Source organism: Vanrija pseudolonga, chromosome 2 (genome assembly GCF_020906515.1).
Source record: "Vanrija pseudolonga chromosome 2, complete sequence".
In the NCBI taxonomy this organism is placed as follows: Eukaryota; Fungi; Basidiomycota; class Tremellomycetes; order Trichosporonales; family Trichosporonaceae; genus Vanrija; species Vanrija pseudolonga.
Genome location: NC_085850.1, coordinates 2,434,034 through 2,456,910, shown reverse-complemented (window position 1 = coordinate 2,456,910; position 22,877 = coordinate 2,434,034). Strand labels below are relative to the sequence as shown.

The 22,877-nt window shown below is 62.9% G+C and overlaps 7 protein-coding genes across 7 annotated transcripts; 2 read left to right on the top strand and 5 right to left on the bottom strand.

Moving 5' to 3' along the window:
- Positions 1-2,295: 2,295 nt before the first annotated feature.
- On the top strand, positions 2,296-3,675 carry ACE2 (Cell wall transcription factor ACE2; the record flags this gene model as incomplete). Its single annotated transcript, XM_062769226.1, has 1 exon — positions 2,296-3,675. The coding sequence occupies one exon, from the start codon at positions 2,296-2,298 to the stop codon at positions 3,673-3,675; it is 1,380 nt and encodes a 459-aa protein (XP_062625210.1).
- A 43-nt stretch (positions 3,676-3,718) lies between these two features.
- LOC62_02G002711 (uncharacterized protein) lies at positions 3,719-4,202 on the top strand (the record flags this gene model as incomplete). Its single annotated transcript, XM_062769225.1, has 2 exons — positions 3,719-3,788; positions 3,844-4,202. The coding sequence occupies 2 exons, from the start codon at positions 3,719-3,721 to the stop codon at positions 4,200-4,202; spliced, it is 429 nt and encodes a 142-aa protein (XP_062625209.1).
- A 1,546-nt stretch (positions 4,203-5,748) lies between these two features.
- SPAC3A12.06c (Putative cation exchangerc) lies at positions 5,749-9,066 on the bottom strand. The gene is made up of 3 exons (XM_062769224.1): positions 8,607-9,066; positions 6,275-8,567; positions 5,749-6,234 (listed from the first exon to the last, which is right to left on the bottom strand). Exons 1-3 carry the CDS (start codon positions 8,808-8,810, stop codon positions 5,873-5,875), a joined length of 2,859 nt encoding a protein of 952 aa, XP_062625208.1. The 5' UTR covers positions 8,811-9,066; the 3' UTR covers positions 5,749-5,872.
- A 302-nt stretch (positions 9,067-9,368) lies between these two features.
- Positions 9,369-11,305, bottom strand: CNAG_01239 (Chitin deacetylase). The gene is made up of 3 exons (XM_062769223.1): positions 10,947-11,305; positions 10,645-10,892; positions 9,369-10,594 (listed from the first exon to the last, which is right to left on the bottom strand). The coding sequence occupies exons 1-3, from the start codon at positions 11,044-11,046 to the stop codon at positions 9,737-9,739; spliced, it is 1,206 nt and encodes a 401-aa protein (XP_062625207.1). The 5' UTR covers positions 11,047-11,305; the 3' UTR covers positions 9,369-9,736.
- Positions 11,306-12,484: 1,179 nt separating this feature from the next.
- Positions 12,485-14,490, bottom strand: SPCC1020.03 (putative metal transporter; the record flags this gene model as incomplete). The annotated part of the gene is made up of 4 exons (XM_062769222.1): positions 12,485-13,138; positions 13,364-13,854; positions 13,940-14,049; positions 14,088-14,490. 4 exons carry the CDS (start codon positions 14,488-14,490, stop codon positions 12,619-12,621), a joined length of 1,524 nt encoding a protein of 507 aa, XP_062625206.1. The 3' UTR covers positions 12,485-12,618.
- Positions 14,491-14,754: 264 nt separating this feature from the next.
- Positions 14,755-17,163, bottom strand: ITP1_1 (Itaconate transport protein). The gene is made up of 6 exons (XM_062769221.1): positions 16,823-17,163; positions 16,585-16,772; positions 15,914-16,348; positions 15,584-15,857; positions 15,366-15,530; positions 14,755-15,319 (listed from the first exon to the last, which is right to left on the bottom strand). Exons 1-6 carry the CDS (start codon positions 17,109-17,111, stop codon positions 14,799-14,801), a joined length of 1,872 nt encoding a protein of 623 aa, XP_062625205.1. The 5' UTR covers positions 17,112-17,163; the 3' UTR covers positions 14,755-14,798.
- Positions 17,164-17,713: 550 nt separating this feature from the next.
- ams1_0 (Alpha-mannosidase) lies at positions 17,714-21,856 on the bottom strand. The gene is made up of 14 exons (XM_062769220.1): positions 21,745-21,856; positions 21,634-21,680; positions 21,323-21,502; positions 21,209-21,275; positions 21,114-21,173; positions 20,927-21,066; positions 20,580-20,890; positions 19,095-20,543; positions 18,989-19,057; positions 18,711-18,952; positions 18,571-18,673; positions 18,450-18,533; positions 18,038-18,400; positions 17,714-18,000 (listed from the first exon to the last, which is right to left on the bottom strand). The coding sequence occupies exons 1-14, from the start codon at positions 21,827-21,829 to the stop codon at positions 17,790-17,792; spliced, it is 3,411 nt and encodes a 1,136-aa protein (XP_062625204.1). The 5' UTR covers positions 21,830-21,856; the 3' UTR covers positions 17,714-17,789.
- Between the last annotated feature and the right edge of the window lie 1,021 nt (positions 21,857-22,877).

The following is a 22,877-nucleotide window of genomic DNA, read 5'->3' as shown; positions in this document are numbered from 1 at the left end:
CGCCGAAGGGCGCCTCGGTCGTCATAGGAGTGGTGCGCCCGAAACACCACAGCATGATGCCACATTGGCCCGATGACGCATTCTACTTGCAGTAGTCGCCCGCCCGGTGCCGCGGTGCCAAGCTGCGGCGCAGGACATCGCGACGAGCGAGAGGAAGCAGCAGGAGGACTGTCAGCGGACGCAGGGGCGTTCCTTGGGCTAGGGAGCGAGGCGAGGCTAGCGCCGGTGCACCCATCGGCCTCTTGCATCACTCGCGCTCGTTGCATCACTTGCTACTGTTGCTGCAGACGTCGCCCCTGCTCATACCTGGTCACACAATGACACCTCGTGCGGCGCAGCGGAGTAGCCCGGTGCGGGTTTTTGCCGGGCTGACGATATATTATCAGATGCACCGCAGCCCAAGCCGCCGCAGTCTTCCCCACTTCCACCAACATCTCGGTCAATCAGCCAACTTGGGTTTGTTGATAACTTGTGTTTCGTACACCACCGCGACCACTTGACCACCTCACACGAGGAGCGTCACCACTGTGAGTGCTGCTTTCTTGCTACATCCACCCCTTCCATCGTTCCTCCGCCCCTCCGTCCCGTGTATCAGTTGTGTGGCGACGTGACTTGTCCCGGTGCTTGAATCCCCCTGCTTTGTGCTTTGTCTCCCCCGCGCTCGCCTGGAGTGGGGATATGGCGCCATGGTGTGATTCACCGATGCCATACTCCACTCTACCCCCGCTACTCGCATGCAAGCAGAGCAGCACACCACCTCGGTATGCTCGCTGTCTGTCGTCTGCCGCTGTCGCCGGCGGCCGCGGCAAGGCTCGCAAGGCCCACTCGCCCCCGGTGCCTCGGCTATGAAGCCCGACCTCGGGCACTTTCTGAGCGGGATCATTTTCATCACTCCGTCGGCCGGAACGATATGTGGAGGCGGCGGGTTTCAGGCAACAGTGGCGAGGCGAGGGAGGTGGGCGGGGTTTGTTAATTTGTTGGCCTGGCGTGGGATCGCATGGGGCATGAGGACTGCTACACCAGTGTGCGCGGTCTGAATTGTGCGTGCGACTCAATAGCGTAGCAGCAGCGGCGGCGGCACTTGCTCTCGCTGCCTCCTGCGCCCGCAGCACCCGGCCTCCACCCCCAGCCCTCCACCGCTTCCCTTGCCCGCAAATGCCGAGCATGCGCAGGCGATGGCAGAGAATAAGACTGCCGTCGCTTCAGCCGCGTAGGAACGGGCTGATTACGGGTCCGTCCCTGTTCCACTCGCCTCGGCACACTCGGCAACGTCGGGCAGCGTGTGGACGCTTTGTCACTCCACTCACTGCCCACCACCACCTCCACTGTGCGGTGTGTGTCGTGGTGTTGGATCTTGCTCCGGTATCATTACCCAATGGCCACCAGGTGTCGTGCGTGCGTCCTTCCCGAAACCTGCATAAACTCTCGTCAACCGTGCCGTTTGATGGGACGAGTGCAGGGAGAAGACGAGGACACGGGTCCGAAATCACGCTCTGCATCGCCACAATTTCCCTCCCTGAGACACACCTGCCCCTGAAACTTGGGTCAAAGCTCAGATCCGTTTTGGTACCTTCGCCTCTGACGGCGAGCCTTTTTGCCGCTTGCTGCTGCCTTGATTAGCCCGGGATACCCCCCTCGAGCTCTATTCCCTATTTCCTCAGAGTCTATTCCTGGGGATTTGATGCCCATGCGGGCCGCACTACGGGTTCAAGCCCGGGTTGTTAATCCCAAAAGAATGCTGTCACTTGAAATTCAGTTTCTTTGGTAGTTGCGCCCGGGGTCGTGGGTTGCGCCCGGTGGGGGGGTGGGCTGCCCTGTCAACCAGTCCCTCCTCTCTTCTTGCCCTTTGCCCTCTCGCAACCCTCGCTTCCCTTGCCTCGCCTTCCCTTTGCCTCCCCCTCTCTCCGTCACCCAACCGACACAACACCCACACTGCATGCCCACCCATACACCCACACCCGCGCGCACCACTCCACACCCACACCCACCACCACCACCACCACTACAACATTCGCTTGCTGCGACCGCACACTGCCTCAGGCCCGCCACGCCACGCCCTCACCCTCCTCCCCCCCCCCAACAACCCCCTCCCCCCCCTTCCCCCTTTTCACACCGTCACCACCCTTGTTCCACTTCTCTCTTCTTCATCCCATCCTCCCTTTATCATCTACTTGCTCATCACACACATCGTGCATCCAAACACTCCCAACCACACCCCCCCTTTCGCCCAACTCGCTATACAAACACTTACGCACCTGTAGCGCCGGCGCTAGCCAGCCCTTCACCCACCGCCATATGTCGGAATCCCACGACGCAGGACTTGTTCGTCCCCGCCCTCCATCCAACCTCTTTGTCTCGACAAAGAACTCTTCGCAGGCGCACTCTCCTTCTCGCCAGTACACGCTCCCCTCGCCGCCTCTGTCCGACTCGTCGGACGCTGCTGCCGGTGCTCTCGACTTTGATCTTGAGCCCCTTGACCACATTGTAGCGCGTCACACAACCCCTTCGGGATCAGAGCACGACCCCTTCGTCGCGTCCCCCCAGTCGTCGACCACGCTTGTTTCCCCCAAGCTCTCTACCCTCACCGGCCTCTCGCCCACGTCTTTCAAGTTTGACGGACTCGACGTTTCTGCTGTTGCCGCTGCCGGTCTCTCTTCGAGCACCGCCACTTCGCCTACCACCACCGCAGAGGCCCTGAGCGTCCACCACCTCGAGCGCTTCCTCCACTACAAGGCCCTCGCAGCTCAGGCACAGGCTGAACTATCACTCTCTCTCCTCGAGTCGCGCCAGCCAATGGGCACTGAAGACGTTCTCAAGAACGCTCGCAACGCCATGCTTTCCCTCCAGACCCACCAGCCTGCCCCCTTCTTCTCGGCCCCCGCCCCGTCGGCTGCCGCGGGATGGAACCAGACCTTCACGTACCAGCAGCAGCACCACCAGCAGCAGCAGCACGTGTTCCACGCCCAGGCTCAGGCCCAGTCGCACCTGCAGGCTCACGAGGCTGCCGCTCAGCAGGCCGCCGCTGCCCAGCGCAACGCCATGACCAACTACTACATGCCTCAGCGCACGTCGTTTGACGGCACTGCCCCCGGCGTGCCCCAGGCTCCCTCGCTCTGGTCGCGCCAGTCGGCTAGCACGTCGGTCTCGGGTGCTTCGCCCCCCTTCCCCTCGACCCCAACCTACAGCGCTTCGGCCACGCTCGCCGACGCCAAGCACCCCTCGTTTGCCACCACCGGTCCCTCGCTCCCCGCCATTGACGGCGAGAACGAGATCGAGGCCGACGAGCTTGAGTTTGGCTCGCCCGAGGCCGACGACTCGCACTCGAACGTGTCGATTCCCAACCTCCACGGTGGCGGCCGCGGCTACGTCCCGGGCAAGACCCCCGACGACCCCAAGAAGCGCCACAAGTGCACCGTCTGTGGCCGTGGTTTCGCTCGCGTCTTCAACCTCAAGTCGCACGTCCAGACCCACGACCCCCTCCGCCCCAAGCCCCACCAGTGCCCCCACCACATGTGCAAGCGCTCCTTCTCGCGTCTGCACGACCTCGAGCGCCACCGCCAGGGCATCCACTCGGATGGCCCCCTCGTCGACGCCAAGCGCCAGGGCGTGTCGCCCTCGGTCGTCCGTGCTCAGAGCCGGATGCAGCGTCGCGCCGAGGCCGGTGGCCTCATCTAAACGGGTACCGTATACGTCCGGTACCCCCTTGCATAAACTAGGCATGCTTGTCGCTGCCTATCCCTTACCGACTATCCTCCCTCTTCAGGCTCTACCTCCCCGAGCCATACCACGTCCCCCTCTCTCCACTGCCACCCCCAAAACGCAGCGCCGCCGCCTCGGCGGCAGTAGAGAGAGGACCTTTGCCACGCAAAGGCATGGACACTGGGTATGGCGGCATCGATAGCCAGACACCCCCAGAGGTTCCAATTCCTCGACAACACCCTCAAGACCCTCGTTCACACCCCCACACCACCCTGCACCATCCAACCCCCCTCCCCATCCAGCTGTTCATTTCGCTCTGCTCTTTTTACATTTTCTTCTGCAGCTCGGCTACTCGCTCGCTCAGCCACTTGTCTATCCTCCTCCTCGCCCCTCCTCCCCTCCTCCTACCTCCTCCAGCTTCACCCACGACCGCCTCAACCATCCCGCGAACCCAGCACTCTCCGCCGCATGCCACGCCCGGAGACTGTGGGCTAGCCCCGTGATAGGTTCCTGCGCCGTCAGGGCAGCTGATGTCACGACCTGCTACGTCTATAGACTCTCGCGAGCACGAGTAAAAACCCCACAAAACCCTTGATAGTTGCGCATTAGTTGTACGATAGGAACATATGAAAACAAAGAAAAGCCGAAATCCACGTGTGGCACGAGTCGAGGGGCAAGGGGTAGGGGGACTGACGTCCTGACGCGCAGCGGAAGAGGCAGTGCAAGCGACTCGTACGTGACGCCAAGCGTTGGCAGGCATTGGGGTCTCTCGCTGTTGTCGTCGTCGTCGATCCAGTCGATCCAAGCTAGCTTGGGAACGGAATGAATGCCGCTCTGTGCTCCGAAGGGGACAAGTAAGGGCAAGGGGCAAGGCAAGGACACGCAAGCGAGGACGTCAAAGTCAAGTCACTCGGCCGGCCGGTCGGGTCGGACATACTATGCAGTGGACGTGGGACGGCGTGGGGCGGCGTGGGGCGGCGTGGGGCGGCGTGTGGCACGAGTAAGCCCGACGACGTCATACAGCAGATCTCGCCAAGGCGTGGAGGTGTGCGAGGGGGTGCTTCATGCCCGAGGAGACGCACGCAGAGGGGCGGGCCGAGGGGAAAGTGGCAGTCAACTGTGCAAGCGAGAGCGAAAGCACGCACCACCTGCCTGCCTGTCTGCCTGCCAAGACACAGCACGGCACGCACGGCACACCTTGCTCGCCTACTCGGTTCTTCGCGGCGGAAACATCCCCAGCAGCACTTGACACGCGGATATCCTACGCCGGCGGCGCCGCGGCGCTGCCACGGTGGGCGGATCCAAGCGCGGCGCACAGTGGCCTGCCTGGCGGGCGAGGCAGATCCGATCGATGCATCCAGCGCGGACGTCCAGGCGGTGCGCACACGCAGCGAGGTCTCGTTTCGTTCTGCACCGCACCCCATCGCACATGCACCCACCCTGCTCATCGCCATCGTCGTCGTGCTCGAGTTGGAGGGCATGACGCCATACGGTGATGATGCTGCGCCGCAGACGACGCAGCTGCGGACAATCAGGAACCACCCGACCGGTGCGGCACCGGCGCGCCACAAACGCGGGTGTGGCTGTCAGTGTCTCGCCGGTCTGTCTGTCTCGGTGTCTGCGCAGCCAGCGAGACGTATTAGTATTTGCCGCTATTCTTGCTATGCTATTCACAGCGCATTATTTTCGTCGCTGGCTTGCTTTGCTATTCCCAGCGCGGCGTTGGGCGACACATTGTCGTGCGCCACGACGCCCAGCGACGCCCGCCACGACGCTGCTCGGTGGTCGGGTCGAACCAGGCTGCTTGCTCGACCTTGCCGAGGGTGCCGACGCAATGCTACACGTTCGTTGCGCCCGGGGCGGTGCCGACGTCCACTGGCCACTGGATTATCTGATTGCTTTGAGGGAACGGGAACTTGGCCCCGCGGCGTGTGTCTGCCACGATCGATCTCGGGCGGCGGCGACGACCCGCCCGTCATTCCCGGCACTGTCGACACCTCGTGCCACCACTCTTCGTTGCCCGCAATCCGTCGCTGTTCGCTGCTCGGCTCTGCTGTAACCCCGCGTGTGTACATTGACTAGCTGTATCTTCTAACCCAAACATTGCTACACGTGTGCGATGCTACTGTACTACACTTGCGATGCTCGCCGAGTCGCTCGTTCTACGCCTTGCTCACTTCCTTTCGTGGCGGATCTCGACCACCACATTCGTTGTCATGATCGCTGCGTACGCGACGAGCAGGCATGCGGCCCACCGACGGTCGATTCTGAACCGGTTGATGGGGACCACGATGGCCGTCGCAATGAGAATGAAGAGCAGCCCGCACCCGCTCACCCAGAGCGTGGGGCTAAAGTTGATGAGCACTGGGGCGTGCGTCGGGCTGGAGAGGATGGAGAAGGAGCCGGCGCCACCAATACCGAGCAGGAGGTTGAGAAGAGGGCCGCCAAAGCAAGCCGCGTACGCCATGGTCGGCGCAAACTGCGCGATCGTAATGTTGGCCACGAGGTCTGCAAGACTGTTCCCCACTGCAAAGACTACACGCTGTCAGTGACGCCTACATCAAGCCACACTCACTTGTTAACCCGATAATGGCGTCCGACAGGCCAAAGATCTCGCCAACGGTTTGCAGGACCGCGACCACCTCGTCGGCAATGGACGCGATCCAGATCATACTGCAAACAAAGCCGCAGCAGCAACGGATCAAGCGCCACGGCTGTTCTGTTCCGTCGGTCGAGTGCTTGAGCGTGATGAGGGCGATGCCGACACCAATGCCTCCCGCGACCGCCAGCGCGTAGAACAGATAGTCTTCCTCCAGGAACAGCAGATACGTGCAGACCACTGGGCCGAGGACACACTGCGCAGCGGTGAGGTACACGTTGTACTCTATCTCGTCGCAGTCGGACACGTCGTCGACAATGGCGGAAAGTGTGTCTGACCCGTCGTCGTCAAAAGTCGGTGAGCCCGATCGCACCAGTGCAATGGGGCTGATGCTCGCGCGGCGGTGGAGATGCAAGTGGGAATGCAGATGCTGGAAGGAACGAACGTCGGCGTCATCGTCCTCGTCCTCGTCATCGAGCGGCCCGTATTCGTCCTGCTCGACGAGGGGGAGCGCATGCGTGTGGTCGGTCAATGGCTCATCTTCGATGGGAAGTGCGATTCCGCCGTCGCCACCTCGACCGTCGTCCACGACGGGAAGCGTGAGCGTGAGGCAGAAGATGGCGGGGACCGAGAGGATGGCGAGGACTTTACCCAGGATCGACTTCTCGCGGAACTGGATCAGCGACGGGAAGAGCGTGTGCATGATGCGGTAGAACGCAGTGTGCGCCTGCACAAACACGCTCTCCTGGGTGACGGCCCTCGAGGGGGGTGGCGGGTGTGCCTCGCCGCTGGGGTCGACGATGGCGATAGCCGGGAGGTCGAGGCCGGGCGAAGGCTCGCCATCACGGTGAGACGACACGAACGGCTTGCGTGGCGTCTCGGTGGTGGGAATGACGACGTGGAGGTCGGGCGTCTTGCGCCGCGCAGGCTGCGGAAGTGCCAGTGCCGTCGAGCTGGACGCTTCGGGGGCGCCGAGCGCCGGAAGGTCGGTCCCGCTGAGCTGCTTGGACCCCAGACTTCCGCTCCGCAGGCTCGGGCTGCCGGACACGACGAGGGGCTCTTGGTCTGGCGAGGGTGGAATGGGTTCTAAAGCACGGAGGACTGGCGATTGGGGAATCGAGGGCGACCTGGCACGTGCCAGCCCGCGGCCCGAAGCCGAGCGTGACAATGGTGTGCGGATAAGGGAGCCGCTCCGGCTCCGCTGGCCGCTGAGAGACTGCCGGCGGGTCATCCCAGCAGTCGGGGAGAGGGCGGGGCCAGACGACTGGCGGCGCCGGTGATGGTGGTGGTGGTGCCCATCCTCTCCGTCCTCGGGCGGTGGGCTGCCTGATCGAGAAGGAGCGCGCGACGACGAGGGCGAGTGCATCTCATGCCGGAGCGAGTTGACGACGTCGCGAAACTCGACGGCACCAAGGAGCGAGAACGTCGCGCGGGGCGTGTCGACATTGGCCGCGTCATGGTGGTGAGCGTGGTGGTGCACATGCTGATCGGCGTTGAGGGTTGCAGCCGACACGCGCCGCAGGTGCGTCGGGCGCGTCGGTGAAGATCGGAGCGTGAGCGAGTCGTGCATCTGCGGCGTCGACGGCGTCTCGATGACGAGCGGGGTTGCGAGGGTCGAGGACGGCGTGGAGCGGGCTGGGTCGACCTGGTCAGGTGGAATGGGGCTCGGCGCGCGCTGCACCTCGGTGCTTGCTTTCCAGCCGAGCTCTTCCAGCTCCCTTCGCCTTCGTCGCCGTCCGACAATGTAGTTGGACACGATGACGACGAACACGTACGTGAGGTACAGGAGGACCATGGAGCCCGACTCTTTCAAGCTCAGGTGGCCGTCCTTGAGGACCCACATGAGCATGCACACGGCCGAGACGAAGAAGACGGCGTCGCGGACGAACGGGAGGCGAGGCACGTTGAACGGCTTGACCATGGCAATGGAACCAACGACGATCGATGTGATAAAAGTCGCCGCGCCGATCAGCTCGCCGACGGCCAGCCCCAGAGTTCCCTCGCGTACAGCGACAAACGTCGAGAAGACATCGGGCGAGCCATTCCCAAAGGCCAACAGCGTGACTCCTGCTGTCGTCTCGCTGAGGCCGAGGTACGCCGACAGAGTAGCGAGGTTGGGGCAGAAGAAGTCGCTCGCCGTGATGGAGATGGAGGAGAAGAGGAGAGCGAGAATGAGTAGGAGGAAGGCGAGGAAGGCGGGCCGGAGCGCGATGGGCGTCTCGTCAAACCACTGCTCGTACGGGATGCGGAACAGTGTGCCGCGTGAAGGCTGGGTCTGTCAGCAGCTGTGTCAAGGACCACGACCCACCTCGCCCTCCTCCAACGCGCTCAAAGACCGCTTGAGCGCATGCGAGTGCAGGTGGGATGACTTGCGCGCGTGTAACCGGGGCAACGCAACAGCCGAGTACAGCACGAGCGCAGCGATCACAACAGCGAACGCAAGTGCCCGGTGGAGCGGGCGCTTGCTCGCGGTCGCAGGCCGGCGCGACGTGTCGACGCCCGAGGCCACCATGTTGTTCGTCTTGTCGTGTGCGGTGTGCGTGCGCAGTGAGTGGCGAGAAGACGGTTGGCTTGTTTGTTTGTCTGTCGCGCTCGCTCGCTTGCTCGCCGTGCACGTGTGTCCGATGTCGTCGGCGCACGCGATAAGATAGGTAGGTGGGTTGGGCAAGTCGACGACGACGTCGACAAAGTTGGCGTCGTTGCTGCGTAGTCGTCGTGGTCGTTGGATGCGGCGAACGAACGAGCGAGGCAGGGCTGGGACTTGTCTCGGTCGGTTGGAGGCGGCGGCGGCGGCGGCGGCCAGCGGCGTTGGCTTGGCTCTAGTGGCGAATGATGCAATTCTCACGTGGCGAAAACAACGCGTGGCGCGCGCACAGAGAGAGCTGAGAGCTTATTGCTACTTGGTCGCATGAGCAGCGCGGTTTTGGCCGAGACGGCAATCGAAAGACACTTTGCTCCACAATGTGTGCGTCTCGGGCACACGAGTGAGGTAATATGTGGGGGGGGTGCATGAACCATGGATATCTCACGCTCGCACGCATACGATACTTCCCCTGTTGTCTGGCCCCGTTGTCGAGGTACCGACGCTGAATGCTGGACCTCTTGGCATGTGAAGATAGCCCGCCTGGAGCGACTCGGTTCCAGCCTCTTGTACACACATGACCAGCGCCAAGAGTGACTACACCTCCACCCAAAACAACAAACCGCGAGGCTGAGTGAATGTTCATCGCGATGACTCGGGGCACCAAGCTAAGAGTATGCGTATGGAAAGTGTTCTAAGGGAGGAGCCGAATCTGCCCATGGTCTGGGTGAAGCAGAACTGGCACCGGGGGGGAGGGGGGAATCAGTGTCCAGCAAATTAAGACCAAAGAGGCTGAGATGCGTCGTGTTTGGGTGTACAAGGCATGTATGCGTAGCATACGCCCCCTAGGCCGCTGCTTAGATGAGGGCGGCGGCGAGGACGGCGACGACAATGGTCGCGACGGGGGCGACAAAGCCGCGCGAGGCCGACGAGGGCTTGGTGGCAGTGGGGGCGGCAGTGCCCGAGGCAAAGCCCGAGTGCGAGGCAGAGCCCGAGGCGCCAGCGGAAGCGCCGGCAGAGGCACCTCCCGAGGCCGAGGCCGAGGCCGACGAGTTGGCGGGGGCGGCACCCTGGGCGCCGAGCTGGTCAATGGTCATGGGGGTGACCTGAGCCTTGTTGTCGGCGGCGTTGAAGTACATGGGCTTGTTGAAGGCCTCGGCGACGTTGAGGACCTTCCATCCGGCGTCGACAAACTTCTGGAATTTGGCGATGAAGATGTCGACGGTGCCGGTGTTGATCTCGTGCATGAGGACGTTGAGGCCGGGGCTCTTGGGTCCAGCGGCCCAGTCGTCAAAGACCTTCTCGACGGGGGCCTTGCCCTCACGGGCAATCTTCCAGTCGTTCGAGTCACGGTTCCAGACGACAGTCTCGAGGCCAAAGACCTTCTTGGCGACGTCGCGGACACGGTTGTCGAGGTCGCCGTAAGGGGGGCGCCAGAAGAGAGGGAGACGGCCACCAGTGTTGTCCGAGATGGCCTGCATGGTCCAGCCGAGCTCGCCGACAATCTGCTCGTTGGAGAGGATGGTCATGCGCGAGTGCGACCAGGTGTGCGAGGCAATGTGGCCTCCGCGGTCGAAGACGCCCTTGAAGAGCTCGGGGGCGCCGACAATCGAGCCACCAATCATGAAGTGGGTCGCGTGCGTCGACATCTGCTTGCTCTCGAGGAAGTCGGAGAGGTTGGTCGTGCCGGCACCGGGTCCGTCGTCGAACGTGATCTGGGGTGTGTGAGATACTGCTACCTCGCTGGGTGGGCCGCTCTACTCACCAGGAACGCGCCGTCAGGACCGGCCCAGATGTCGTCCTTGGTAGTACAGCCGGTGGTGTAGGCACAGATGCCCGAGGCCTCGAGGTTGGTGCCGTTGGGGTAGGTGACGGCGTTGCTGTCGGCGGACACGACGGGGGTCGAGATGGGGTTGTTGGCGATCTGGTCCTTGACCGCGTTGAGCTTGTTGAGCCACTCCTGGGGGATGCCCGAGACGGGGGGAACGGCGAGCGCAGGGGGGTAGGTGTGGCCTGGGGGGGAGGGGTCAGCTCAGACAGTCCAGCTGTAGCAGCGCCGCAACCCACCCTGGCGCTTGAACAGGCCGTAGACGGGGCTGTCCTCGGGCTGGGCCCACGGAGCGGCGGCCGCGATGGGGAGGGCGGCGAGGAGGAGGGCGGGGATCATGGCGAACAACTAGTTACAAAGGGGGAAAGTGAAGGTGAAAGAGTGTCGGGTGCGGGGGCGTAAAGGAGCTGGAGAGCGACAGAGCTCTGCGAAAGGAAACAGCTACAGGGGGTCTGAAAGACGAGAGTGAGATGAGGAGGAGGATGAGTGCGATGCAGAGAGAGGTGTGCGTGCACGGAGTTTACTCTGCCAGCCAGGCAGCCAGACTCGGCCCCGCCAGGCTGGCCCATCGCGAGCGAGCGAGCCAGCTGAGCCCACCACACACGCACGCAGCCAGCAGCGAGCGAGCTAGTGCACACAAACAGGGGCCGGGAGACCACCCACCTTGTGCGCGTTACTCTGGCGCGTCTGTGGCGCTGCAGCAGAAAGGGGGGGCGGGCATCGAGGCCACTTGCAGCAAGGCGCCTGGAGAGAGGAACTCACTTTTTCACCTTCAGGGCTTGGCGGAGCAGACTTGTTTGGTGTGAGGCTTGGCAGGGTCATCTCACGTGGGAGCTAAAACACTGCACGACGGGAGTGAGGCGAGGTGGGGGGGTGTCTTGGCTCAGCGGGCTGCAGAGCGTTCACATGCATGCGGCTAGGTGGACGCAGCAGGTGGGCTGACGACGACGACGACGAGCAGTGGCCAGAATGTGGCAGTTGTAGCGTATGAGAGTGAACAGAGTGGCGCCGATCAAGCACAAGGACGACAAGGAGCACGGACAAATCGACCGCTCGACCGTTGGTCGTTTCCCCTGAGTGAGTCCCTGCTCTCTGTCGACCAGGTAGGCGGCAAGATGCCGACGAGCGAGGACGCATGTACCTAGCGCTGGTGGTGCAGTGACGCACCTACGTGCCGACCGGCTCGGCAGGGCTGGCGGCAGGTTGTGCGCAGCCATGCGGGCGGGCAACTATCCTTCCCCAGATCGGATCGCTCACTGCCAACCCGAAACATACGCTGCGCAGCACATCGCGATCAATGTGGCGTTCGTCGGTCCCTGCGGGGGACGTGCTCCCCCTCCCCCGCCCGGCGTCTGCTGGTGGTGTGATTGCCGATGATGCAGTAGGCGCTGGGGGAAAGGGGGGGAAGAAGCCGACCGCAGCAGCAGCAAGCTGCTGCTGCTGCTGCGCTGAGGTGGGCAGCTTAGCAGTTCATGGCTGCTGGCAAGTGACGGTATCGCTGTGCGCCTCGACGGTTCGCCCTTCTGTCCTGCCCGCCCCGGTGACAGCCTTTCCTTCGGGCCTCGTCGTCGTCGGCTCGGATTCACTCGTCCATCGCGCCCTCGTGCCCTCGTGCCCGACTGACGTCAGCCCGTACTCACTTGGCGCACTGCCTCAACACGGTGTACGTGAGCGCTTGTTCTTGTCCGTGCTTGGCACACACCCGACAACCCAGTGGCAGTGCTTTATCTTGGCCGCCGCACTCGGCATGCTCGGCTCCCCGCCTTCCGCTACGCTGCTACAGTTTACGCGTGGCATGCGGCCATGAGGCCATGTTGTATCAAGTTTGTGTGTTGCTTTCGCCTCGAGGGCTCTATGTGGACTACAATGTGGTACAGCTCGACTATCTGTCGAGCTAGCTCGGTGGGTACTCTAACACCCGTCGCGGCCAAAGTCGTTGTTGCTCCCGTTTGGCGAGGGCGGGGTCGGCGCGGCGTCGTCGGTGTGCTTGTGGCTGGGGATCACGAGCCCGTCGTCGCCGTGCACGTGGATCTTGACCTCGCGCGTCTCCTTCTTGGCGGCCATGATGGCGTCGCGCACCCGCTGCTCGACGGCGTGGCTGTCACGCACCGTCATGCTGGCGGGCACGACAATCGTGAGGTCGAGGACGATCTGGCCGCCAGAGCGCACACCGCGCACATTGCGGCACCCGAGCAGGCTGTGGTGGTCGACCAGCCCGTCGACAATGTCCTCTATCGACTTTTGCGACTTGGCGTCAATGCCCACGTCCAGGAGCTCCATCGTCGCCACCTTGGAGAGCGATAGGCCCTGCTGTAGGATGAAGAAGGAGACGGCGATGCCGCCGAGTGGGTCGAGGAACGAGTAGCCGCCTAGACTTGACCCGACGATCGAGCCAAGGGCCACGAGGGAGGTGAGGGCGTCGGCGCGGTGGCTGAGATGTCAGCACTGCGGTGGGAAGGGACGGGTTCTAGAAGTGGTAGTCATGACACCAACGCCTGATCGACAGGTTTGGGTGTGCAACGCCGGACACACCGCGTCGATCATGGCCGCTCCACCATACCCCGAAGTGCATCGGCGTCGGCCCAAACGTCGGGAAATGATTCCTTCCGAGTGCCCTTCGGGATCTGCCCCGCACCACACTCCGCACACAACTCACTGCAGCGCGTTCGCTCTCAACACAGGCGAATGTTCCTCCTTGGCGACCTTGTTCGTGACCTGGTAAAGCCACTCCTTGATCACGACACTGGCTAAGGCGAACCACGCAGCGTGGGGGTTGAGAATAGCGCCTGAGGCGGAACCAGCGGCCACGGTAGCGTGGGAGTGTGCGTCGCCGACAGCATGAGCATGGTCGTGGGCGTGCTCTCCAACTCCATGGGCGTGGAACAGCTCCAGCAGAGGCGAAGGCACCGACGAGGGCAGCCACGCTTGCAGCCCGTGCAGGATCGAGTCGGGCGGCAGCGACTCGAGGTACGGGATGAGCACTTGCAGGAGCAGGTGGTACGAGTGGAGGCCGATGCCGATAGCGCCGCCGACGAGGATGACGCTCACGGCGAGCGTGCCGCACGTCTCAAACTTGGCGTAGCCCCAGGGAAAGCGGTCGTTTGGCGGCTTGCGGCTAATGCGCCAGGTCGCGAGGGTGACAAAGTCCTACGAGGAGTGTCAGCTAGGGCAGGGAGGGATGGGCGAGTTGTTGGCTTCTCGCGCCTTGAATCGGCTGGAAGGCTCCACTTACACCGAGGAGATCGGACAGCGAGTGGCCCGCCTCGGCGAGCAGCGACGCCGAGTTCATGAACAGGCCCGCGAGGCCCTTGGAGATTGTAAGCGCGACGTTGGATCCCAGGCCTGCGGCGTTAGCTCGCGCTTAGGGTGGCCCAACGCACCCAGCAGCGTGATCTTGGTGCCGCGGTCCAGCTTGCCCGTCTTGAAGGCGTTGATGATCTGCTCTGCGCCGTCCGAGCCGTGGTGGTGGTCGTGGGAGTGGGAGTGGAACAGCGAGTGGCCGTGCTCGTGGTCGTGGGAGTGGGAGTGGAACAGCGAGTGGCCGTGCTCGTGGTCGTGGTCATGGTCGTGGTCGTGCGCGGGTTTTGGCGCAGTCGACGCTGATGACGAAGAAGAAGTCGGCGGAGTCGGCTTACTCGAGTGCAGTCGTCGCGGGGGGCACGACGACGCCGGTATTGATGAGCAGCGCGCCGCCGCAGACAGCACGCTCAGCCTCGACGCCGGCGGCAGCGGCAGGCGCGCACGCACCGCCGCCATGCGCGCAGCCGGGCGCAGGAGCAGCATGGTTGTGGATGGGCGAGCGAGCGAGGTAGCGAGGTAGCAGCAGCAGCACGACGAGAAGAGTTGAATGTCGATGTCGATGGTCCAAATCCAGCTCAATTCCGCGTGTTGGCGGTTCGGCCGGTCCGAGCCGATTTTACGAGTTTAGCCGGGGGGAGGTGAGTCGACCGGCGTGGACAGTGCTCGGAGCCGGCGGGCACTTCGGCGTGCTTGTCGGCGTCGGCGTCGGCGTTGAACGCACGGCCCCGCAGCACGCAGACCACTCCGCCCAAAACCCATAATGTACATGCAGTCTATTATGTCTACCAAAACTATCCACCGCCGTGGATCGACCCGCCGCCGAGACTCGTGCTGCGCTGGAGCACCTCCCCGACCGTAGGCAACGTAGACGGGCGGCTGCGCGTCCGTCCGAGCTGCGAGCTGCGGCTGGCGGTACGCCGGAGCTGGTCCTTGATCGCTGGCAGGTGCGATGGCTCGCCGTGCTCGTGCTCGCTGTGGTCGTCCGAGTCGCGGCGGTGGTGTGGCGCGTCGCGGCCCGCAGCGTGCGAGAGGACGCGGCCGAGGCTGTTCTCCTCGCCGGCGGCAGCGATCGCGGCCACGCTCTCTGCCGCGCGGCCGCCCTCCGTCTCGAGCTCCTTCTTGTCCTCTGCGCTGTCGAACCGCCGCGCGGCCGCCTCGCGCCACTTCTCGCCGTAGATGAGCGTCACGATCGCCGCCGCCGTCCCGATCCAGCCTAGCCCAGCGGCAATGGTCATCGTCCACCCGAAGCCTACGGCCTTGGAGAGCGGGAGGACAGCGGCCGACGCGCCGGCTGCGAAGATGTACCGCCAGACTGGGGCGTCAGAAGGTGGACTGGAGGTGAATAAGGGGCGACTCACAGTTGTTCACGGCAATCGCCTCCGCGCTGCGCTTTTGCGCCGAGTCGACTAGGTACGTGTTGTACGCCGTCAGCGGCATGAGCATGCCCAGGCCGTTGATGAAGAGCATGATGCAGATGGGCGCGAGGCCACCGCGGCGGCTCCAGAGGATCCATCCGTAGGCCACTGCAACGGTGTCAGCTGTGCCCGGCCACTTGTAGGTGCTTGCTACTACTCACGCCCACTCAACGGCTGCACGATGCCCGCGCCGACAAGACTGGCACGTAACCTGTCCTCTGGGCGCCGATACCCGCGCTTCTCCATCCACTTGCGGACCGTGTAGTCGGCGTACGGGCCGGATATTCTGCTGCCGAGCAGGGTCCCGCCGCCAGAGGCGAGGTAGATGAGGCCCGCGATCGCGGCGTTCTCGACGCCGTACTCGTCCTTCATGATGGTCGCGAGGGGCACCACGACGCAGTACATCTGCAGCATGACACAAGACGACGCGAGCGTCTGCGCGGGCGAGCGTCAGCTGGTTCCCGTGAGGTCAGGCCGCTCACGCCACTCACAATCATCGAGATGTTTGGATACCGCAGCAGGAGCAGGCTTCTCGCCGGGTTGAACCAGTACACGACAAACTTCTTCCCGGTGGCCAGCTTGGCCGTCTCGTGCGGCAGTGGCGGGTGGCTCGTCTCGGGGAAGAAGAGCGTCAGGAGCGCGAGCGAGAGCGCGCTCGCCGCGCACAGGAAGTACTGCGTCGCGCGCCACGTGATGGCCGTGTACTGCGTGAAGATGCCCGCGAGGATGGGGGACAGCGCCGGGCCGAGCAGCGTGCCGGTGTAGAACCATGCCATGGCGTTGGCGCGCTCGGTGGGGCGGTACAGGTCGCCGATGGTGCCCGCGCCGACGGAGAGCACGCACGACGAGCCGATACCTTGCAGGATTCGCGTGCCGATGATGGCGCCGAGCGACTTGGACTGCGCGACGCCGACGGACGCGACGACCTGTGTGCGGTGTTAGACCGACTCACGCGACGAAATGAAGACAGCAGCAAAACGGCAGTCACCACGCCACATGTCGTGACTGCCACGCGTCGGCGATGGCCGAACAAACCGGAGGGCTCATCGCGACGCCATGAGCATGGCAACATGCACCGCGATGTCGTCTCGGCGAGCAACGGCTTGCCCGTCGCGTCCGCCGACGCTTGCATGCACCCCCGCCCCCGCCCACGCCCACTCACCATGATGGGCATGCTTGCCAGGTAGACTGGTTTCCGGCCGTAGAACCCAGCGAGGGGGGACCAGAAAATGGGCGCGACGGCCACCGAGACGATGAAGATCGCGACCGTGTAGTTGATCACTGCGGGGGTGGTGTGCAGGTCCTCTGCCATGATACTGATCGAGGGGAGGAAGGACGAGGACGCGATGGCTGGGGCGGGGTCAGCCAGCCACACTTTCGCTCTCCGCTTCACGACTCACGCCCAATAAAGCCTGCATACGACACAATGGCGACGATCCACGCCTTGGTGCGCGGCGAGAAGCGGTCGTAGATCGCGTCGTCGTCGCCGCTGTCGGAGTTACTCGTCTGCGCCTCGACGTCGGCGCGGCTTGCCCCCTCGGCGTCCGGTATCGTCGACGCACGCGACAGCGACAGGCGTTTCTCATCGCCGCTCGAGGTCATGTCGGTCGACTTGGTCGCCGACTTCTCCAGCCCGCTCCCGCTCGCAAGGGTGCGCTCCGACTCGTGCGCGCTCGGCGGGGGTGTCATGGTGCGTGTAGTGTTGTGCGTGGGCGCATGTGCGTGCGTTCGCGTGTGATTTGGGCAAGTGCAATGAGAACTCAGCAGCAAAAGAAGGCAAAGAGGCACAAAATCTAACCGGCTCTTCTGCATCACATCACACCCGTTAACGGCGCGATACCCGCGGCCGACTGCTTGGCTTGCCCGAGACGAGATCGTAGAGGTGCAGGAGGAGAGCCGCAGAGTCTGAGACAGAGAGACAGACAGGGCTATTCGGAACAAGCGTGGCGGCGCAGCATTCCTGATTTCGGCCATGTCCGATGGTGCGTCCCGAAAATTGACTGTGGGGCGTGGTGGGGCAGGCTGGCTGCAGTGGCATGGTGGCAGAACAAAAGTAAGGGTTGCTGACAGACTGCTACGAGACAACGACGGAGGTAGAGCGGCGGCACCCACAGAACTGGCTGAAATTGCCGAGGGCTACCTCCTTCGCCCTCGGCATCCTCGCGATGCCTCCTGACTTTCTTCGCTCTTGTCCGACACGTCGCTCTTGTCCGACACCAACCGCGACTCGGCCCTAGCTAGAAACCTGTGTCAATGCTCGAAATACCCAACCGCGCAGCGCAGAGCAGCGCCGCTCTCAAGCACATTTGCATTCCTTCTTACAAGACTTCCTTCTTTGTGTTTACAACCCCTTCGCCCCACCGCCGCCTAGAGCTTGATCCAGCCCTCGCTCGGCGAACGGCGCGTCTTGACCGTTGCACCCGGCGCGAGCGTCAGGCGCACAGTCTTGATTTCGAACCCGCGGAAGGGGATCACAATCGACGTCTTGTCCTCGGCGGCGTTGACCGAAATGGAGGCATCGCTCACGTGGTCTTCGAGAATGTTGACAATCTCTGCCTTTGCGACCGAGAGACCCGAGCTGTATTGTCAGCAGGCAGACTCACATCCCCACGTACATGTTGAGCTTGGCCTTGGCGTGGCCACCAAACTGCTCCCACAGGCGAAGGATCACAGTCTGCTCCTTGCCAGCCGAGTGCACGTCGTCCTCGCCGCGCTTGACCGTCTCGAGGAACACGTTGGGCGCGCCAGTGACCGAGAACGGCGGGCTGACAGCCGCAACGGCGCTGGTCGCCGTACCCAGGCGGACGCGGGGAGGGGCGTTGAATGCAATCGCCACAGCGGTCACGTCAGACTCGGTGTATGTACCCAAGTGCGGGTAGATGGCAAACGAGAACGTGTGGTGGCCCATGTCCGTCTCTGGGTCAGGCATCGTCGGGCCACGCAGAAGCGAGAGGCGGACAACCGAGCCTTCGGTGCCACTGGGTGACGGTGTTAGTTACCGAGCACGACTGGAAGTGGGTAACTCACTAGCCGTACTTGCAGTCGTTGATGAGCGCAACGCCGTAGCCGTACTCCGACAGATCGGCGAACTTGTGGCCGCAGACCTCGAACCTGTCCGAGTTAGTACGATGGTTCACTTCCAACTCACTTGGCAGCATCCCAGCTCGTGTTGCGGTGCGTGGGGCGCGTAAGCGAACCGAACTGCGTGTCGTAGGTCGCGACGTCCGAGTGGATGTCGAGGGGAAGCTCGACTGGCTCGATCAGCGCCGTTCACCTTCCTTCACTTACACTTCAAGAACATGTGCTTCTCGTGCCAGTCGGCCTTGGCATCGAAGCGGATCAAGCTACGAGCATCCGCCTTGAGGCTGGCGGGAACAGCGTCGAGGGAGATCTCGACCTCGATTGTGCTCTTGCCGTACTTAACCGTAGCGAAGACGCTACCACGAAGCGGGCCGTTCTCCTTGATGCTGACAGACGAGAATTTAAGGTGATGCGGCTTCTCAAGGTGGAACGCGTCGACATCCCAGGCGCTGTCGCGTGAGTAATGCTCCACACTATACACTCACTCCCAGTAGTTGGGGTGGTCTTCAAAGATGACGAAGCCAGCAGTCTGGCCCTCGAAGAGAAGCTCCTTCCTACGACGTCAGCGTGCCGTCGCCAGTCACAACTCACTCGGCAGCAGTGTCAACGATGCTCGTGATCCTGCCGTCGGCAATCTTGATGGTGAGCGAAGCATTGGAGATGGTGAACGAGTCGGAGCCCAGCTTCTTAACGCTGACGGGCTTGATGTCCGCGTACAGGCCCTTGGGAACGCACATGGCGCTATCGGCAGTGGACTCGACAAGGACGTAGCCGTGGCCGTCCTTGGAGACCTGGGCCGAGTGGGCACGGACGCTGCTGTGTGCAGACAGAGGCACCTTGACCACTTCCTGGCGAGGGTAGCCAGGAATCGTGTTGATGGCCACGAGAGACGCCTTGCCAGGAACCGTCTCGTTGGGCTCGAGCGGACGAGTACCCTTGTACAGCACTTCGTACGCCTCGTTGATCACCTTGGTGATCTCCTTCTGGATCTTGGCGTACTTGGCCTCGGCGTCAACGTACACCATGGCAATGGAACTGCCGGGGAGCACATCGTGGAATTGGCACAAGAGCACATCCTCCCACGCGGCGTCGATGCGGTCCTTGGGGAACTTGTACTTGGGGTCGTAGATGCTGGCGAGGGTCGCCGCGTACTCGGCCTCGCGAAGGAGGATCTCGCTCTTACGGTTACCCTTCTTAATCGAGCCGTGAGACGTGTAGGTCGCACGGTGGAGCTCGAAGTAGAGCTCTCCGCGCCAGATGGGCAGGAGGTTGCCATTGTTCGTCTCCTTCCGGACCGCGTCGTAGAACTCCTCGAAGCTGCCGCCCATCTTGACGAGGGGAAGCTGGCCTCCGGCATCATGCTGCTTTCCAAGCGCGCGCGCACGACGAAGCTTCTCAAGCATGGGAGGAGTAGGGCCGCCACCGCCGTCACCGTTGCCAAAGAGCAGCAGGGCATGCGAGGTGACCTCGAGGTTCTTGTTGTTGGTCGTACCACGACGAATGTCGTCAATGTTACACTGGCTATTGTAGTTGTTGACCGGGGTCATGTGAGTCAACACCTGCGACCCGTCAAGGCCAACCCAGTTGAAGGTGGTGTGTGGGAACGCGTTGTCAGCGTTCCACGACAGCTTCTGGGTGAAGAAGTTGGAGGCACCCGAGAGGCGCGAGATCTGCGGCAGCTGCGAAGCGTACCCAAAGGTGTCTGGGAGGACAAAGGTCTTTGAGCGGAAGCCGAAGCGGCTCTCGTAGAACCTCTGGCCGTACAGGAACTGGCGAGTAAGCGCTTCGCCGCTGGGCATGTTGGTGTCCATCTCCACCCAGGTGCAGCCAAGCGGCTGGAAAGTGCCCTCGGAGACCTTGGTGCGAATGCGCTCAAATAGCGACGGGTAGAGCTGCTCCGTCCACTTGAACTGCTGCGCCTGGGTAGCGGAGAAGCGGTGCTCGGGGTAGCGGTCGATCAGGTCACACTGCGTCGACCAGGAGCGAGCCGACTTTTGCTGAGTGACGGAGAAGGGCCAGAGCCAGGCCGTGTCAATGTGGCTGGGGTCAACAGTGGCAATGGCGTTTGGTGCTCACCAGTGACCAATGCCCCAGAGGGTGCCCTGCTGCTTCTCGGCGCTCTCGCTCTCCTTCTGGATCTCCTTCTCCCAGTCGGCACCGAAGACCTTCTCGGCGGCCTTGCGGGCCTCGGGGACACTGGTCAGGTCACCCTGACGGAAGACGTTCATGATCTCGTTGGCGGACCACTTCGCGCGGTTGCCAAGCGACGAGTCACCAGGGAGCTGCTGGAAGACCTGCCTCAGCGCGTCGTGGTCGTACATCAGGCGCCACGCGTCCTGGTTCGGCACGACAAGGTCGGCGCTGTTCAGGCGGTAGTACCGGTTCGGCTGGGATCAGTGTCACTCCAGCCACGAAACACTTACGTCAGGAGGGTTCTCGCCATTCTGGCCGAACATGCCGTTGCAGCTTGCCTCGACATAATAGTGGCCCACGCCAGCCTTCCGGTGCTCCTCGGGGATGATGAACTCGACGCGGCGGTCAACTCCGAAGCCACCAGTGAGGCCTGATACGGTCAGTTGCGGCACATTCAATGCTCCACGGGTAACTAACCGTGGTACGGGTTGCCCTTAGTGTCCCAGACCATTGCTTCGCCCGAGCAGTCGAACTCGACTGGACATCAGCGTTGCCCGCGGTCATTGACATACACTGCACGCGCTCATACTTCTCAAACTCCTTTGGGATGTGGATGGTGACCTTGAACCAGTGGTTGGTCTGCCGGGTCAGTTGTGGGAACGAACGCCAATGCCGAGCCTACTCACCCAGGACGGGCCGAACGACTCGCCCTTCTTGGCAGGCTTGTACTGGGCGCGCTTGGCCTCCTCGAACGTCGGCTTGGTGAGGCCCGGCGCGGACCAGACCTCGAGCTTGACGTGTTTCTCGTCGTCGAGGCGCGCGTGGAAGTGGAGCGCCGAGAGGTTGACTTCGGCGAAGTGTCCGCCCTGGGGTATGAGCTGTCTGTTCTGTTCGGCCGATGCGATGGGAGTGAGCAGGCGGATGGGCATGTCGCCCATCACACCTTGGCCCATCGCGCGCCCATCGAGCATCACGCTGGCTGCCAACCCCTACTCACGACGAACTGGTCGAGACGCCCACGCGTAGAGTTCAAGTGCTTGTACCCTGCCCTGTCAGCCCCGCAGCGCAGCCAAGCCCGGCCCAGCCACCCGACACCGCGTCTACTCACTGGCCTCGTTATTGAGCTGGGGGTACTCTGGGAGCTTTGCGTACGCCTGCGCGCCGCCGCGATCACCGTAGCCGTGCGAACCCATGTTTGGCTGGGTTCTATTGGATGTGGATGGGGAGGAGGACGGTTGCAAGACGAAGAGAGGGTCGAGTTGGGAGGGTAGTGCTGTCGCCCGGGACGCTGTCGTCCGGGAACGAGGCTTGTCCCACAAGGGGCAAGCGATGACGTCGATGCAACCAGACCCCGTGCTACCATCAGTGCGGGGCAACACGACGGCCTAAGGCATCCACAACTCGGATCAAGACCGAGATTGCATCCAGAAAGGAGGAGGATGTGTGGAGTAGAGCATAGTTGCAGACCGTGGAGGGGTTGCTGTTTGTATGCACATGCCCAGCGTAGAACAGCTGGTGTTCGAATGATGGCGCCCAGGAGGGCCCCCGCCCCCAGCGCTCTACCCAGTCGCCGTGGCCGGCCACCCACCCGGGCCGCCTCCACCTCCATCTCATCTCCTCGTCGCATCCACCCTCTCACCCGTTAATGCCAAAGCACGCGCTCAGCTTCAAGCACCTCATAGCAACCCGTTCAAAACAGCAGCACCTCCCAGCCCCCGAGCGATCCGTAAACGACCACTTATCATCATCGCGCCGCGCCCAGCCGGGCGTCTTCCCCAACATGGTGTCCATCAGCCCCATGCTGACGGTACTCGCTGGGGGCTAGAATGCCGCCGAGCTCATCACCAAGAGTAAGAGAGATGGAAGGGCGACGCCGCTGCTAGGCTGTAAGCGGGAGCGAGCGGCCGAGGAGCAAAAGAACCGACGGGCTCGACGCCCACCGTAACGTAGTAGTAGTATCCAGGCTCGGTCTGCCGATCGGCCGTGTAGCACGTACATATGTAGCAGCAGCAACAACATTATGCGTAGCAATAGTATATGCAATTGATCTTTCATCGTGCCAGAGGTGGGTGGGAGTGTGATGCGTGTCGGCGATATCCGAGGGCCGTGACTCACCGCCGCAGAGCACACCGTCGGTACCGGTTCCAGCGGTGCCGCGTTGTCCACCGCATGCATCGTGCTGCTGAGAGGACCGAGTTTGCTCTGCTGAGCAGCGGCGAAGCGGCGACGCATCTTACGGAC